Genomic DNA, 20054 nt, shown 5'->3' on the forward strand with positions numbered 1-20054 from the left:
TTTTGCCAATTAGATGCCTTCTTGTGATGGACAATGCTCTTGCTCACCATCTAGGCTTGGAGGATGAGTTAGTGGAGGAGTCTGATTTAATCACAGTGAAGTTCCTGTCCCCTAAGACAACTTCTCTAATTCAGCCCATGGATCAGCAGGTCATTTCAAACTTTAAGAAACTCTACACCAAAGCACTGTTTCAAAGGTGTTTTGAAGTGACCTCTGACACAGAATTAACACTCAGAGAATTCTGGAAAAATCACTTCAACATCCTCCATTGCTTAAGTATCCTTGACAAAGCCTGGGTGCAAGTGACTTATAGGACAATGAACTCGGTCTGGAGGAGATTGTGGCCAGACTGTGTAGCAGACAGAGACACTGAGGCTGAGCATGTTGCTCTTGTCGATGATATTGTGTCTCTGGGCAAAACCATGGGCTTGGAAGTTGACAGTGCTGATGTGGAGGATCACAGAAATGAGCTCACCACGGAAGAACTGGAACGCCTTCAGAAGGAGCAGCAAAAGACAGAGGTGGAGGAAATGTCTTCAGACACAGAGGAAGGGATTGAGGATGTTCCTAGTTCTTTGATCAAAAAAATGTGTGCAAAATGGGGTGAGGTGCAAAGTTTTGTGGCAAGATATCACCCTCACAAAGCTGTAGCAAACCGCATCATAAACCATTTCAAACAGTGCCATGTCTCACTTCAGAAACATTTTAAAACGCAGGCAAAAACAAATGTCATTGGACAGGTTTTTAGTGTGTTTCAAGCAGAGTTGAGTGGTGCCAAGAGACAGAAAAGAGAAAGAGAAGAAACCCCAGAAGGAGACAGAAACCTGATGTTTTTATGGAAGGGGTCTCCCCTTACTCACCTCCTTCCACTTATGCCATCAATTCTCCTCCATATGTATAGTTAAAGTGAAGTTAAATTTTCGTTTTTATTTTATCTATTTATTGTGTTTATTCTTTTTATGTAAGATTTTATGCATTTTCATTATGTTTGTATACGATCTTATGCATGAAGTACTGATGTAAAGGTTTAAATAAACAATCATCTGGGGTTCGGGAACGTATTAATCCATTTTACATTAATTCTTATGGGAAAATGGTTTCAGTTTTCGAGCAGCCTTCGGGAATGAATTAAGTTCGACAACCGAGGTTCCACTGTATATAATTTCTTAGTATCTTTAATTTATAGTATAACCAAGTGGAAAAACTTCCAACATCTATCTCTAATCCAGAGTATTTTAGTAATAAGGTGTGACACATTTTGGCTACTCGTATATGAAAATATGACTTCTGCATTACTTCAACCTTTAAAGTACCTTCTTTGAATAGCAGTTCATATTTGTGTAGTAGTTGAGTATTTTTCTACTGGATCCTATAGTTTGCATTTTCAATTCCATGCTGTGCCAGGCCAGATTTGTGTGGTTTGATGAGCTGGATATTGTCTTGTTGTTCAGAAATATGCTTATTGACTGATTTTTCTGTTTGTCTGTAGTATAACAGATTTCATGAACATGGTACTTGGTATACTCCAGGTAGCATTATTTTTGAGAACTGGTTTTTCGGAAAAAAATGTGAATTCTAGATTGTGAATTTGGTTAATGGGTTTGAAAGTAATGATAAGTTGGTATTTCTTCATAATCTTTGCTACATGTTTAGAGATGCCTTTGATGTAAGATATAGGAGTCCTTCAGAGTTCTAGTTCTTCTTTTGGATGTTGTTTAGGAGTGGTGTTAACTATATTTTGTGTTCTTGGATTGGATCCATTGAGTAGAGTTTTTTGTTTGATGGTTTCCAATTCCAGTTCAAGCAATCCCTCGGAGAAACAAATCTTGTGTGCTCTGGTCACTAAACATTTTATGCTGCCATATTTCTGAGATGGATGGTGTGCTGATGTGTTGTTAACATAGTATTATCCTGTAAAGGCTGATTTTTGGTAGATGGAACTGGAAAGCAATCCATCTGGGGTTCCAACTGATATGAACTTCCTGAAAGGAAATTCCTCTTGATGTTTTTTTTTAATGTGAATTTAATTTGTGGAAGTAGACTGTTGACTTTATGTAAAAATGAATGGAATTCTGGCTCTGTGTGATTCTATACTACATATATGTCATCGGTGTATTGTTTTTCTAGATGTTCTAAATAAAAGTTTACTAGGTCAGGTGATAATGGTGAACTCATTCCAGTTCCTCCTTCCTCCCACTTGTTGATCTAGTTGTTCGTTCCATGCAAAGTAGGCCAGGTATACCTAAAAAAAGGATATTGGATGGATAATGAGACTGGAAGACCAATATGGTCTATACCCATATTTAGCATTTTGATGATGACGCGAAGTTGGCCTGATTGTGAATTTGAAGAGGTCCACGCTGCTGGAAATTCTTGGTCTAGAATGTCTATTGTTTCAGTATGTGGAATATTCATGAAGAAGGATGGATGTCCAAGTTTGCCATCATATTTGAAGATGCCAGTTTAATGTCTTGTATTCTTGTGCAAAATTTTGTGGAATTTTTTACTGAATAATCTGAGTGGTCAATGAGCAGGAATCTTGAGACTTTGTAGGTGGGGTTGCCTCTTCTGGGTCTGGCTCCTACTGATGAGACCTCAATAAAGGTCAAACAGGTCTGGGTGGTAGCTCTTCCCATAATGCATAGCATTATACATGTCCGTGAGGATATGTGCCTTGCATTATGGGATACTAAGGCAACTCATGTGAAGTCATTAGCTTCTATATATAAGTGGCCACGAATACAAGTCATGAAGTTACTCCATACACAAACTTTGCTTTCTTACACTTGAATAAAAGATGAAACCAAGAATACAATTTCTTGCATCTTTAATTTATAGGTTGAAGGTATATGGGTTGCGAAGTTTAGTAGATAGGCAAAAAAGAGATAGAAACTTAAAAGATATTAAAAGGGTTTTATATAATATTGACACAAAGAAAATTTTTCAATACATGACAAATAAAGAGAGAACTAAGAGTCAGCCATGGAAGTTGTGTAAGAGTGTGTTTAGTAAAGGTAATGATTAGATTTTTTGCAAGGAGAGTAGTGAATGAGTGGAATGGATTGCCAGAATCGGTTGTGAGTGCCCTAAGAGTGACTGAGTTTAAGGAGAGGTACAATAGGTTTTGTGTGTATAAAAGTTAGTGTGGGTCTCTTATTATGAGTCTTCAGACTCCATGTCCTGTATAATAATAATAAAAAGATCCAAAATGCATGAGGGGATAAAGATACTGAAAACAAACAACAATAAAATATGAATATAATCAAACTAAACATTAAGAACATGAAATATTTATTAAAACACTGGTAATAAAGTATAAAGACATCATTGTAAGTACTTGATAATATTCTTTCTTAAACTAAACATATTTGGTTGTTTGATAATTAAAAATACAAACTTATTTAATACTGACCATTTACAAACATCTTACATAATAGCCTACCAGTTTCGCCAGCAAACTGTCTAGCTTTTTCAAGGCGTTTACGGAAAGACATAAATACTAGTAAATGCAAATTGAAAGGAACATAAAACCGTTGTCAACAAACTAGTAACTAAGGTTACACGTTTGCATGACAGAGACTGAAAGGACTTATTGTTCTTATTCATTATCATGCATGCGTGTTTGTTATAAACGTGTAATGTGATTACTGGCTAGCTGTAGTTCAGATGGATTTAAAGAGAGGATAAGGTTTTTCCACGAACTGTTTAGGATTGCACCCTGATTTCTGTTGAGGTTTCCGCCGGTTATTAACACTATTGTGGCTTCCTTGAATAAACGATGTCTGTAGTCGTCATCCAGATATGGCATGGAGCTGTTTTGCCACTCTATCGTGTGGTTAGACATACAGAAATGATGTGCTAAGCCGGAAGAGATACTTCTGTTGTGGTTTACATCACCAACATGTTCTTTTTGTCTGATTTCTAAACTCTGTGAAGTTTGTCCGATGTAGACAAGACCACAGGTGCAAGGAATGTAATATATTCCTGGATATTTGTAGAATGGCACCTTATCTTTTGGGGATCCTAAAACTTGTCAGATGCTGGTGGTTGGTTTGAAGACCACTCTGATGTTGTAGGCTCTTAGTATTCTGGCTATTTGATATGATGAAATTGACTTGATGAAAGGGATCACTACAGTAGAAATGTGCTGGGAGCTTGATTCTTCTTGTCTGGGGTTGTCACCGTATAGATATTTTTTGATGATGTTTGGAGGATATCCATTTTGTGATAATGTGTTGGCTATTAGTGAGAGTTCAGTCTGTGTATCTTCCTCTTCTGATATAAACTTTCTGGCCCTATGTTTCAACATTTGGATAATGCTAAGTTTGTGTGTCTTATGATGGTTTGAAGTATAATCAAGATATCTTCCAGTATCTGTGGGCTTTCTGTAAATAGATAATTTGACACTATTTGATTGTTTTTTTGTCAAGATGTCTAAAAAATGCAGTTGGCTGTTGTTTTCCACTTCCAGAGTGAATTTTATCTTGTTATGTATTGAGTTGATTTTATTCACAAACGATTTTAGGTTTTCTAAGCTGTCTTGCCATATAATGAAGATATGGTCAGCGTATCTCCACCATGTAGATGGTCTAGGGGAGATTGTGGAGAGAATTTCTTTTTCAAGTTTTTCCATGAAAAGGTCTGCACAAGATGATGATAGTGGGCTTCCCATTGCTAGGCCTTCTAATTGTTGGTATATGGTGTTGTTAACATTGAAGAAATTAGATTGAAGGCAGTGTCTAAACATCTGTGTGATGTCTAGAGGAAAGAGATCTTGGATGATGTTTATTACTCTTCTACTAGTATACTGCTGAAAAGGGATACAACATCTCGACCCCACAATAAAAAATCATAATGAAACAAACCAACTATATATATACTTGATCATTTTAAGTAACAAATTTAAAAAAAGAAGAGTAATAAAAACAAAAATCTTACAAGTGAAATATTGTTGCATACCATATAATCCTGACATATGCTCAAACTGAGGGTATCGAAATTGTATGGCAGAGGAGGTGTCACCGTTACATATTTTTGAGACACCATCTTCAAATTCCCGATATGCACCCTCAGAGAGTGTACAGAATAGTATGAAAACTACATGAAAACGTTATGCCATTACTAATTTTCTGTCGATAATTCTTCTCCAAATTAATCTGTTATTTGTCAGGAATCCAATATTATTAGATCTCATATTTTAGTGTTCTATGGCACTTCTTACTGTACCAATCCAACTAGATCTTGGTCTTCCCAGAAAAAAACTTCTTTTTGCTAACCTTGCCTCTCCCATTCTGTTTAAGACATCATTACCATGTGAGATTAGTTCTGCACATATTCCTGAATATTCTGAACAGTATCAAGTTCCTTACTAATATCTTCATTTTTAAAATGATACTGCCATTGTTGCCATCTATTCATTAGAGGAATGAACAGATGACGATGATGTCATCTGTTCATTCCTCTAATCTTTCAGAACCTCCCATATCTGTTGTCTCCAGTATTTGATGAAGCATTTTATTTCTAATCCAGCTCACAGATCCATAAGTTAAAATTGGTTTGAACACTGTCTTCTATATAGCTAGTTTCATGTATTGACTAATTTCTTTCATCATCATTATCATCAGCTATTGTTGATCCACTGCTGGATGAAGGCCTTTCCAAGATTATTCCAAACCTGTCTGTCCATTGCTCTCCTTTCCCATGTCACTCCTGCAAATATGATGATATCATCAATCCACCGTGATTTAGGTCGGCGTTGTGGTCGTTTTTCCTCTCGTGGAATCTAATGCAGTACTTCTTTTGTCCATCACTGAACTTGTCTTCGAGCAATATGCCCAGCCCATTGCCACTTTAGATGTTTCACTTTTCCTATGATGTCAGAGACTTTGGTTTGATTTTTTATCCACATATTCCTTTTGTGATCCAGTCTTGTGATACCAAGAATACTTCTTTCCATACTAATTTGTGTTGTTCTTAATTTTTGAATTTTTTTTGCATTTAGTGTCCATGTTTCACAGCCATATGTCAATACAGGAAGAATTCATTGGTAAAAACTTTTCTCTTCAGGCATAATGGTTGGCTTTTGAATATCGAATGCAATTTTCCAAATCTTTCCAATCAAGCATTGTGCGTCTTTTAATTTCGTCCATGATATTTTGTTCCATTGATATCTGTTTCCTAAGTATATGTAATGATCTACTTGTTTAATTTCCTCATTATTGATTTTTATTATTTCTGGTTGGACATAGCTATTGAATATAACTTAGGTTTATCTTTAGCTGTTTTGCTAGCAATTTGCAGTTCATGGATGTGAGTGTGTAATTCATGCGCAGTTGAAGTAAAGATAACTATGTTATCTGCAAAGCATAAATGGCTTAAATATCTTCCATTTATCTTCAGACCTTTCTTTCCCAATTAAGAAGTTTGAATATTTCTCCTAGGCATGCTGTGAATAATTTTGGAGATATTGTTTCCATTGAAATGAATTGCTGCTGTGGCACTGGCGAATGCTGATTTGATGGTCTTGACATATGGCTCCTCCACTTGTTGGTTTCATAATGTTTTAAGTATTGCACAAGTTTTTACTGAATCAAAGGCTTTCTCATAATCAATAAAAGTAAGACATAATGGTAATTGATATTCATTACACCTTTCAATAATCTGCTGTACAACTTGAATATGGTCCACTGTACTAAAGCCACTTCGAAGGCCTGCCTGTTCTTTTGGTTGTGCTAGGTTAGGTTTAGAATCGTACAAAGTCGTACAAATTTCTTTCTTATTCCATCTGACTTCCTACTATACCAGCTTTGCTAATTCTGTTGTCTATTTCCATATTCACTACAAATTGTGCCTAAATAGTTGAAATGTTTTACTTGTTCTATAGGTTCTCCATTCAGGATGCACTTGATTTTAATGTGTCTGCTTACTTTCACTTCTTTTTATTGCTGATTTTCATATGAAGGTTTATTACAGCAATTATTCAATTTAGTTAGTGAGTCCTATAGGCTTATACTGGATTTATTCAGGGGCATAACATCATCTGCATAAAGTAAAGAGCTGAGATTAACATTCCTAATTTTGATATTAGATTTAATACTACTTTCCTTCAAAATTTAACATCAAACCATCTTCTTGTTCCCACCTCCAATCTAACTGCTGACTTACAATATAGTAAGATAAATATACACTATATACTATTCGATATAATGTCCCATAAAACTACAGCATTTTGAACAGTTTTTCTCTTGGCACATTCTCATATACCTTTTCTATGATCTATGAAACTTAGATATAGATCCATGTTATATTGCTATGATTTCTTATCTGCCTGTCTTAAAGTGAAATGTGATGCTGACATCTATTTGACCTGAACCCAGCTTGTTCTTCTCCAATCTTCCCTAGCCATTTTTGTATGCTTTATAGCAACTTAGTTTTTCCATAATCATATGCCATCATTTTGTTGGCTTTCAAGTATTATTATTAACTTATTAGTGGTTTAATAATTGCTTTAATACTTATTTCATATTCTTAACATTCAATTTAATTCTATTCATTAAAGGCCTGAAGTGGTGCAAGTGCCTGAAGAAGGCTTGAAAGAAATTCTTTGTTTGGTCTTTAGAACAGGGTTTCCAAATCAGGTAAAAAAAATGAATAATATTAAAAAAAAATAATAAAAAAAGTATTATCTTCAGACTTACATGGAGTCAAAAGGTCATCATGGGAGGTTTCTCTGTCACACACAGAGAATTAATAAGATAGAAAAAAAAAAATGTTCACCACCAATACTAATTGTACTATAATCTTATGGACCTGCAACCTTTAATGAGTGGGAGTCACATAAAAAAAAAGTGTATTATTTCACATTTCTAAACTCATATCTTTTTCTATAACAAATTTAGTTTAATCCTTTATCCAAGTGTGAGCAAACAAAGATTGCACCTGAAAATATCTTCAGGACTGGGGTAAGGTAGCACAACACCGGGCAACTCGTAGCAAAGGTCAAGCTACTATCACTCCTATCTCAGTATCTCCCATAATGCAAGACACTTCTCCTTGCGGATATGTATAATGTTATGCATTAAGGGAAGGGCCACTACCCAGACTAGTTTCGAGCTTTATTGAGGTCTCTTCAGTGGGAGCCAGGCCCAGAGGTGGAGATACCAGGCAGAAGCAATAGCGAGGTCATCTTTACCTATAGGAGTTGCCAAATGGTGTGTTACCTTTTTATTAAATTACTCTGGATTTAGAAAAAGATGTTGAAAGTTTATTTTTCACTTGGTTAGACTATAATAAATTTAGTTTAATCCTTTATCCAAGTGTGAGCAAACAAAGTTTGCACCTGAAAATATCTTCAGGACTGGGATAAGGTAGTACAACACTGGGCAACTCGTAGCAAAGGTGGAGCAAGCTACTATCACTCCTTGGATAATCCTTTATCCAAGCACACTTGGATAAAGGATTAAACTAAATTTATTATAGTCTAACCAAGTGAAAAATAAACTTTCAACATCTTTCTCTAAATCCAGAGTAATTTAATAAAAAGGTGGCACACTGTTTGGCAACTCCTATAGGTAAAGATGACCTTGCTATTGCTTCTGCCTGGTATCTCCACCTCTGGGCCTAGCTCCCACTGAAGAGACCTCAATAAAGGTCGAAACTAGTCTGGGTAGTGGCCCTTCCCTTAATGCATAACATTATTCATATCCGCAAGGAGACGTGTCTTGCATTATGGGAGATACTGAGATAGGAGTGATAGTAGCTTGCTCCACCTTTGCTACGAGTTGCCCGGGAGTTACAATTACATTCGTTATACTACCTTACCCCAGTCCTGAAGATATTTTCAGGTGCAAACTTTGTTTGCTCACACTTGGATAAAGGATTAAACTTAATTTATTATAGTCTAACCAAGTGAAAAATAAACATTCATCAGATATTTTTCCTTTGTGCATTTTGGATCTTCAGTTTTCATACAGTTTCATTTAATTTGTATATACTAATTTTTAGCCTAATTATAAGTTTCAGTACCAAAAACCCTCTACAGAATGAATATAATCTTTTCTTTCAAGGATGTTTCCACACATGTTTTTATATTCATATATCCTCCAAAATAAACTTTTATTAAACTAACTATATTAGCAGATTAGTAGACTGGCAATATGAAGAGTTCTATTTTCTATTATTCTTTACATATCTAATTTGTATAATTATTTCATTTATATTTTACTATTCATCGGATGGATTTCAATAAATTCACTTAACAGTCAATTCGGTAAAATAATTAATAACCTGAAGTAAAAGGATATATCATGAGAAATTACTAAAATTCTCCCTTCTTGTAGTACGGTGCCTTTTGAAATTTCTTCTGCAAAAGCTTTAATTACATCTACAATTACATCCAATGAACCCTGCAAATTAAGAAAAATAAGTAATTCTGTACTTATTCAATATTAAGCAATATTATTTCAAAATTAATCCATGTTAAAGAGAACCAATGGAAATTTCTCAGCTCTGCATTGACAGCAAAACGGTAAATTACTGATACATTTTTCCATTGTCATATCACCAAGGTATATAGAATTATGGGTCTCTCTCACACACACACACACCAAGTCAAAAAGAATAGCAGCCGAAACATAAGTCTGTTATCAATTACTCTGCCAGATCATGAATGGTACAATATCTGATTATGCCACTCATGAATGGAGTACAGCAGAGAGTTAGACTATAACAGCATGTAAGGGGCACTGAGAAATTATATATGGAGATGAGTGTTCTGTGTGAGAATCACATTCACAACTGTTTCACTTCCCCCCACTGCATGTCCTGCATTGTAAATATCTGACATCACCAGAAAAATAAAAATGTAGTGACATTGCATTTTAAGAGATTTCTGATAGTGACTTTCATGGATCCAAAAAAAAAAAAAAAAAAAAAAAAAAAATTACACTCAAAAGCCTCATGTTCACTTTTTTTGGCATTTATGGTTTCAACATTATTGTTAATGACATGCACTATTACTTCCATCATAACTTGATGGAAGTAACAGTGCATGTCACTAATAAAAGTCATGTTTCACAAGAAGGGTGGAACATGGTCATTAGTTAGACATTTAATGACAGTGACTACTAAACCTTGAAGGTACTAATATCATCTACTCTTGTTAAAAATTTCCTTATTTTCATTTGCTGCTTACTCTGCTCCTCAAATTCTAAGATATATTTAATGTTAACAAGGAATGCCAAAGGACACATTAACATCTCCAAGGAAGGATATGTTAATGTCTCCTTTAACATTAACATCTTCTTCCTCGGAGACGTCAATATTCATAATTTAAACTGGTTTCCAATCTCTAACTTAAGAGATCATGCTAGAAGGGATGTCAAAGAATTATTTTTGTTAGCAACGATTCTCTGGCATCTCTTCCAGCAACATAAACTGCTGATTTACCAACAGAATACTAGATAATTCTTGCAACCCCTCTCCCAAATACCCATCTTCTTAACTAGCTCCTTCTAAACATGCTGAGATGTCAGCTGTTCACATGAAAATTCTGACAATAACCTCGTTAAGGTCTTTGTTTACAGGCAAACCTTCATCCAGTCAATCTCAGCCTTGTGGCCTTTGGCACTATAATAATAGCAACAGGAATGACCTGAATAATTTTTATATTTGTTTTCCCACACAGTCCAACTGCTGTTTCTGCTCTTCTGAATCAAACATGGGCTCCAATTAAATAACTGAAATACTCCTGCTGAAATAATCATGTGTGTGTGTGTGTGCACGCACACACACGTGTGCTGCATTTCATATTGTACTCTCAAGGAGGCCTCTGCTGATGAAACAAAATAACGGAAGAATTAAACAGTGCTTTAAATTCTTTCCAAATGTTGTTTTACTACATTAATCCTCCAACATGTCCACCTTGCTGAAATGATGACCTTCAATCCCAACTCCATATAAAACCCCACAAGTGCTCCAGGCCTTGGTTCTTTATAACAAGCATGTCAAAACAGTCCAAGATGAAGATTAAAAATTCAGAATATCTCAAACTGCTCAAGTTAAAAACTTTGGCATTGCAATCTACCTAAACTACAGACTGCAACATCTGTAAAATTCCATCAACAAATCCAAATCAGACTTTGAAAGGACCAAATGCAGAAAATTTGCCTCATACTCAAATAGTGGTTGAGTCTTCTGATCCCTCGCTAAGAGTGCAACTTCTAACCTTCTGTGCTTCCACCTTTGCCTGCCTCACATCCTAATAGTATCATGCTAATATCATCCAAAGACAAAGCACACCACTTGGCATCTGTTGTCTCTGCCAACTCTCATACAAATGATCCTAGAAAATCACCTCCTGCTAAGAGAAGATAAACAATGCCTCCTGTAATCTTCTGTTAGAAATACACCAGAAAATTGTCTACATTGCCTATGAAGCTGTTGTATTTTTATTCATCTGGTATCTCCCCAAGAGCATGGAAGCAAGCCATCCCATTTGTAACAAGAAAGATAAAAGATGGCCACATTCCAGACAAAGATGGCTTTTTCTTTTCTTTTAATATTCCTCTCATATTTCATTTTGCTAAGTGAATTATACGTACTTACTATTCTACCTTTGACTTATAAAATATGCACCAGCAAAATATCATATCATTGTGCTTACCTCAATCTTCTCAAAAAATAGAAAAATTACTCAACACCCAACTTCTATATTACCCGGAGAAACATCAATTAATAGTGACCATTAATATGGATCCTATCATGGAAAAGTTTGGAAAAAAAAATTCATGTGGTTGGTCTTGACATTTCCAGGGCAATCAGATTGTCAGATCACATCTGACATACCAAACTACCATCTAAGGTCTGCCTTCTGCTCTTTGCAACAGTGCTGCCAGTTTTCTCTCTTATTCTTCATACTACACATCCTGGTTGATGGTTTCCTCTCCTTGGATTTCTCTAATACTAACTCTTTCTACCAAACAATAATGATCTTTTTTTTCTAATCTCAAACCATCATTATTATTATTATTACATGACACCTCCAGGGAGTCCAAAGACTCATCGAGAGAGGACACCTATTCTACAGCTCTCTGTCTCCATCACTCGATCCAACTAACTACTACGAACCACAACTACCATCATCATCCACCACCACTACTAGTATTTTCGCAGACAATCACAAACATCCATGCCCATGGCGGGATTCGAACCCATAGCCTTTTGGCTGGAGAGCAGATACGCTAACCACTCGGTCAACCATCAGAGTTTTGCTGATGACTGACAGTACACTCCATTCCTCTTCTTTATTTGACAACCCAATTAGTTCTTGAATGATTTAAATTTCAAGTCTTCCATAATTAATGTCATAAATGTTGACCAATTTGTGCTCTGTAGGTGAGGATAATCTACTCAATCCAATGCTACCAAAACATGGTCTTGCCTTCTTTCTAGGAAAAATTATCTCAATTTATCTAACTATACTTTTGATAATATACAAACTGCCAGATAGGTTAAGATCTCTCTTCTTGAACTCACTCACACACCCAATCTTTCTTAATATAAACATATAACATCCATATTCTCTTCATCTTCAAAAAAACTTAAATACCCTCTTTCATTCAAGATAGTACTTTACTCACTCATCCAACACTTGAAAAGTTGCTATAAAGAACTTCTGAAGTGAAAGTAGGTTGGCCTATATCATGGGGTGATGATGGCAGTTTTTCCTCCTGCAAAACAGACAAGTCATCCAGAACACAAGCAATTTACATACTACACTGGCCTCACAACAGCCTTGGCTTCTTCAGTCATAATCGCAAACAACAACAACTGGTAAGTGTTATTTTTATTGTACATTTTTTTTCCCTATCTGTATATTATTTTGTTTTGTATGATTTGTTATAACCAGTGGTGAGCTATAAGGAGCTCGTGAGGGCTCGTGCGAGCCCTTTGTTAAATTTTTCTCAAATTTGCAAGCCCCTTGTTCTTCTTGTTTAATAATCTTGTAGAACTAGAAAATACCACCGTGGAATGTATACATGCCACTATAATTGCTACTTTAAATTCATATGGATTTTCTTATAACTATATAAAAAATCATTTCAATGCATTTTGTTCTAATGGAGCTAATGTAATGTTAAGAAACAAATCAGGTGTTGCAATCAAACTTCTACAAAAATTTCCCAACGTTGTGATTTGGCATTGTGCTCATCGTTTACACTTAGCATTAGATGATTCGATAAAAAACATTAAAGAAATAAATCATTTTAAAATATTTATGGATAAATTATATGCTTTTTATCATCAATCACCAAAAAATCAACGAGAATTAAATACGATTGCAAAAGACCTTGGTATCAAAATTTTAAAGATCGGCCATGTGTGTTGGACCATGATAGGCAGCTTGCAGTTTACAAACGGCTCTTGCTGTGTGGAGAAATGACTCAGCTTTATGCAAGCATTTTGCAACGAACGATAAATATAAGGGCTTTTTAAACCAACTTCTCAATTTGGAATTTTTAAAAGATCTTTTAAATGATTGATATCCTACAGGAATTATCATATCTGTCAGAAGCTCTACAAAGTCGTAATATAAGTATGATGAGGGCTAAGTTAGCCTCCCCCTTTTTTTTTCTCGACGATGCGAGCCCTTTGTGAAAATTTCCATAGCTCACCACTGGTTATAACTCCTTCCTAAATCAATAATACAAAAAAAAAAGTGTATAGGTGGAAGCAGTACCATAGTATCACACAGTCATGATTTGTGGGCATGAAAGAAAGGAATAGTCTTCTCATTTTGAAGCTGCAAAAGAATCACAGAAATCTGTATTTTTCCAAAATTTCTAGACAGTAAAGTTACAGTATCTGCAAAAAAAAAAAAAAAGTTAGTCAGTAGATACAGGTTATACTGTTTTGTTTGTGCTCTGTCAATGCCACTAGTTCTCATAAATACAAACCTCTTATCAGTGGCATTGTTGGATTCTAATTATGTAGAAAATAGAATAAATGTTGTTTGATTCAGAATCCAACATGACTTTCCGTCACAAAAACTATATTTGTAAATATTATTTGATGTAAATAACATAAATTATAATTGATATCATATAACTACCTTAATTATGTCAAATATTTAATTGCTTAATCAAAGAAATGTTTTAATGGTAAATAGATTCTGTATTAGATATTATTAAGCTGTTTTGTTTATTGTTTTGTCAATATTGTAAGAACTTATATTTGTAATTTAACTACGCATTTATTGAAATGCAAATATTCTATTTATTCTTTTCATGAAAGTTAACGTTATGTAATAACTGAATGTAGTTATATAACCTAATGTAACATTCGCGAGAATGTTTACGTCTATCGGTTGTCATAGAGACGCGTGGAAATAAACGAGCGCGTGTGAAGGGAGCGTTTGTAGAGGAGAAGAGAAAATAGATACGTAGTAATAAGTAGGGAGTCGGAATGGAACTTTGGAACTATAAGGTAGCAAGGAAGTAAACTAAAGAAGTAGAAGTAATTAAAAGATTCCTAAGGATAGGAGTTGAGTAGATATTTTTTTTATAAGTGAATCTTATAGTTGGCTGAAAGCAAAATCAGCCGTAGTAATAAAAGGAAATTATTGCCGTAATCGGATAATTAGAGAACTGGACATTCAACGAAGAATTCTGAATAGATCCAGTCAGTCTACAAATTACGACTTATTTCTATACTACGAAAAAGGGAATTGTATGGAGTTAAACTAGTTGATGAATGAAAAATAAGAATAATTAATGTACCTTATAGTTGTTATCTGGATTTTTGAAGCGCGATTAGTAATGTTTTAGTTATTTAGTGTTTCGCAAGTGTGATAAATACAATTTGAAAGTGTGCTCACAAAATATTGGAAGTACTGAAGATTATTTCTGGTAAGGACAGTCATATTAGTTTATTTCAGTGTATGCAGATTTAAGTATTAGTTCCGTTGCGCTGTTTCTAACATTAACTGTAGCATACTATCGAGGCTGAGAGTTGAAAATATAGACATTGAAATGATATCTGCCATGGTTAGTGCCTGTTATGAGTCAATCGTAGAGTGTAGTTGAGAGATACAAGGAAACTGATTAATTAAGAATTTCTATTGTAATAAGTTGGGTATAGGAACTTTGTGATTCTGAAACTGTGAATTTGTATGTGAAAGTTTGGAAGATTGGATTAATATGAATGACTTGACTTGATATGCTAACTTGACTGGTTTGTCATATTTAGAAGTGGAATTTATGTAATTGTTATATAACCATATATTAAATGTTTTGTTTGTTAATTTAAATATTGTGTTTGCCTGAATTTCTTTTTACTGCACCGTTCACAAAAATTCGGATCTAGCGGGAATCCCAGAAGGAAAGAAAATAAATACCATTGGCCTGAATGAGTGAAAAGACTGCTAACTAATTTTGAATTAATCCTACTAATTCATATAGACTTATCTAAGGATAGAGTGGCGCAGTATAATAGAAATTTCTCTACCCTTAGATCAGTGATTAATTTGCAATTAGTTTTCCCTTTATTTTATGTAAGTGACTTTTAGCAAGATGGCGGATTCGAACGTCAAGAGAACACGTCACGACAGTGTCACTAGATTAGATAGTGCCCTGAGTTAAACAATAAAATATCGCCCATGATGGATTATAAGGCAAAAATATAAGAAAATCTCCAATTGCTATTTTGTTGTTATTACAAGAGAAACATTAATGCAAAACAATTACATAATAATATTAATTAAACGTTTGCTCTATGGGGATATCGCACAATAAAACTGTTTATAAGCTCTTCTAAATTTAAATTATGAGCTACATCTGCCTCTATCGACATATTTGCTAGACCAACCAATCTTTCTTGGGTCATTGCTGTTCGCAAATAATTTTTAAATAGTTTAAGCTTGGAAAAACTTTTTTCTGCACTTGCTATGCTAACAATTCCATATGGCTGAACAAGCACCCTTATTAAGCAGTGCCGTGAGGCAGGCTGACTCTATACCCTGTCGACGGTACTGCCTCTTATAACTGTACAAAGCCATTATTGCTGACCCATCCACAGGATCAAAAAAACAGAGATGAAAGTTATTTGAGCAATTATTTGTTTGTCATTTTTTGTCAGAAGTAAAAGCACATGAGGAGAGCATTCTGAACTCTCTCTACACTTTCAACAAACATTATCACCGTTTAAGTACAGTATAAAAGGAAACACCACTCTGATAAAATCTTATCTGCTGAAACTGAAATAAAGCACATCTACATATACATTTGTCAAATTTTGCATCACAAAAAATAATCATCCTGTCTGAATTTCTATTAACATGTAACATGTTATTTATAATATGCTATATGTTAGTCTTTGAAGTTAAGACTAGTGCCACAATACACAGCATTTTACCATCATCATATTCCGTATATGTATCCTCAAAGGGGGAGGGGGCAGATCTATTAAACCAATCACAGGAATACTATGATTGATCTAATGATTAAGCTTCCTATCAACAATCTCCTTCCAAATTAATCTGTTATATCGTCATCATCAGCCATTGTCAATCCACTACTGGATGAAGGCCTTTCAAGATTACTCCAAAACTGTCTGTCCATGGCACTCCTCCTGAAAATCTGATGATATCATCAATCCACCATGATTTAGGTTGGCATCATGGTTGTTTTTACTCTCGAAAAGAAGTCCAATTCAGTACTTCTTTTGTCCATCATTGATCTTGTCCTCAAGCAATATGCCCAGCCAATTGCCACTTCAGATATTTTACTTTTCCTATGATGTCAGAGACTTTGGTTTGATTTCTTATCCCCTTATTCCTTTTGTGATCCAGTCTTGTGATACCAAGAACACTTCTTTCCTTACTAAATTGTGTTGTTTTTAATTTTCGAATTTCCTTTGCATTTAGTGTTTCACAGCCATATGTCAATGTTAGGAAAAATACATTGGTTAAAAACTTTTCTCTTCAGGCATAATGGTAGTTGGCTTTTGAATATTGAATATAATTTTCCAAATGCTTTCCACTCAAGCACTGTGTGTCTTTTAATTTTGTCCATGATATTTTGTTCCATTGATATCTGTTTCCTAATTATATGTAATGATCTACTAGTTTAATTTCCTCATTACTGATTTTTATTATTTCTGGTTGGACATAGCTATTGAATATAACTTAGGTTAATCTTTAGCCAGTTGTTTTGCTAGCAATTTGGAGTTCATGGATATGAGTGTGTAATTCATGTGCAGTTGAAGTAAAGATAACTATGTTATCTGCAAAGCATAATCATGTCATCCTGTCTTATAGCTCTCTGTATTTCCACAGTAGAGATGTTTCCACTGAAACATCTCTACTGTGGAACTGCTGCTGTAACATTGGTGTATGCTGATTTGATCCACTTGTTGGTTTCATAATGCTTTAAGTATTGCACACGTTTTTACTGAATAAAAGGCTTTCTCATAATCGATAAAACTAAAACATAATGGTAGCTGATATTCATTACACCATTTAATAACCTTGTCAAATTTTGCATTATAATCTGTTAAAATCTGTTCTAACCATGGTGAGCAAATCTACACAAATGGTCCCAAGTTCCTGGCGTCCCTTAAATGGGACAGAGGTGTGAAGAATCTCTGGGCTCAAAATGGTGTGTCCACTAAAACTAGAACCTGAAATTTCAGAACCCTGTATGAAGCAGGTAAGCTAAGAAATACTATCCAAGAAATGAAAAAAATAGGAATTTTAGGAATGAGTAAAGTTAGGTGGCCAGGATCAGGCAAAACTCAAGTTAATGACATGACAATGTACTACTCTAGAAGTAGTGAAAACAACACTTGGATAAAGGATTAAACTAAATTTATTATAGTCTGACCAAGTGAAAAATAAACTTTCAACATCTTTCTCTAAATCCAGAGTAATTTAATAAAAAGGTGGCACACCGTTTGGCAGCTCCTATAGGAGGAGATGACTTGCTAATGCTTCTGCCTTGGTATCTCCACTTGGGCCTGGCTCCCACTGAAGAGACCTTCCCATTTAATGCATAACATTATACATATCTGCAAGGAGATGTGTTTTGCTTGCTCCACCTTTGCAAGGATGTCGCCTGGTGTTGTACCACCTTACCTCAGTCCTGAAGATACTTTCAGGTGCAAACTTTGTTTGCACACACTTGGATAAAGGATTAAACTAAATTTATTATTTTATCAAAAAGGAGTTAGAATATTAAATAAAGATGCCAATAAGTCACTGTTGAGCTTCATCCCCTACTCAGATAGGATGACGTTATTAAAACTGAAAGGTCTATGTCCCTACTGCTGACAAGAATGATACTGAGATCTAAGAATTTTATGATCATTTAAAAGAACTAATGAAAAACACAAAGAAACATGATATTAACATTGTCATGGGTGATTTCAATGCTAAAGTAAGTAGAAGTGGAGACATAGTTGACAAACATGGACTGGAACAAGAAATGAGAGAGGAGACCCTCTTATTCAATTCTGCCAAGAAGAGGAACTAATGATCATAAACACATGGTTTAAGCTACCATCCCAAAGGCTATATACTTGGCGATCACCACAGGATGATAATGCAAATACAGTTAGAAACCAAATCGATTACTTGGTAATTAATCAACGATTTTGAAGTTCCATAAAGAGTACAAAAACCTATCCTAGTGCAGATATTGCTTCTGATCATAATCTACTGGTGACAGAGTTAAATTTAGACTGACCAACAAAAAAGGTTTGATCTAGGAAAGTTAAAAAACCCAGAGATAAGTAAAAAACTGAGTCAAGATCTGAATAAAGAGATAGCACTTTTCAAGAATGATGATGTCATGAAGGTTGATGAATCATGAGACAAATTAAAATCTGTCTTCATAGAGAAATGTACCAATACCTTGTGTCCTGACAGAGCAGTAAAAAAGAAAGAGTGGATAACTGATGAAATTCTTTCTCCCATGAACCAATTCAGATCATATAAAAATCATAGTCCAACAAAATATAGAGGTTCAGAAAATTATTAAAGACAAGATCAAAGAAGCAAAAGAAATCTGGATGAATGAAAAGCAATAGAAATTCTACAGGCATTAAAATCACCCATTTCTCCTCTGGGTTTTTTTCTTAATCTACACAAAAAGCTGAAAGAGACTTCAGGTATATTTAAGAAAAACAACTATGTATCCTTCGAAACAAAAAAGGAAGAAATAATATCCGAAAAGGATGACAAAATATGCAGACTGGATGAAATATGTAGAAGAACTCTTTACTGATAACAGACAGAACCCAGAAAATACTTATGAACAGATGGAAGGTCCGTGCATTCTAAGATCAAAGGTAGAATATGCATTGAACTCAGCCAAAAAGGTAAAGCCTTAGGCCCTGATAGAAAACCAGCAGAAATAGTAAAATTATTAGAAGACAACAACATTACTATATTAGGAAAGCTATTTAATAAGATCTAATATACAGGCATAATCCCTCAAGCCTGGTTACAGTCAACCTTCAATCAAGCTACTAAAAAAGCAAATGCAATTTGTGTAATGACTATAGAATGATCAGTCATATTTTCAAAATGTTATTGAAAATAGTTCAAAAAAAGTATATATACAGAACATGTGAAAACACCATCATTGATACCTAACTCGGCTTTAGAAGCGGGTTGGGAATGAGAAAGACTCTTTTCTGTTCTCAAATCTTATTCCAAAAATGTAGTGACCAAAACAAGGAAGTATTCATTTGCTTCATCGACTTTGAGAAAGCATTTGACAAAGTCCAACATACTAAAATGATTGCACTATTAAAAAGAATTGGATTAGATGGCAACGACATCAGGATCATTGAAATCTTATATTAGAACCAAAAGGCATCTGTTCAAAGTTGACAACATTATTACAGACTCCATTAACATCAAACGAGGAGTAAGGCAAAGATGTCTACTGTTGCCTCTTCTTTTTAGCATATACTCAGAAGCCATATTTCAAAAAATCTTCAAAGAAAGAGAGGAAGGGATTAATGTAAATGGTGAAATCATCAGTGACATCCGA

General features: G+C 34.7%; 1 protein-coding gene across 6 annotated transcripts in view; it reads right to left on the reverse strand.

Moving 5' to 3' along the window:
* The window catches only part of LOC150101430 (testis-expressed protein 47-like), a 360248-nt gene that overhangs the window by 131860 nt on the left and 208334 nt on the right, over positions 1-20054 (reverse strand). For all 6 annotated transcript variants that reach the window (XM_090400900.1, XM_090400902.1, XM_090400904.1 and 3 more), the window contains one exon: positions 9303-9404. In XM_090400900.1, the coding sequence (XP_090257026.1) occupies positions 9303-9404 (102 nt within the window). The remainder of the gene's footprint in view (positions 1-9302; positions 9405-20054) is intronic.

Source organism: Typopeltis vanoorti, chromosome 11 (assembly GCF_054136105.1).
Source record: "Typopeltis vanoorti isolate ZY-2024b chromosome 11, IOZ_Tvanoo_1.0, whole genome shotgun sequence".
In the NCBI taxonomy this organism is placed as follows: Eukaryota; Metazoa; Arthropoda; class Arachnida; order Uropygi; family Thelyphonidae; genus Typopeltis; species Typopeltis vanoorti.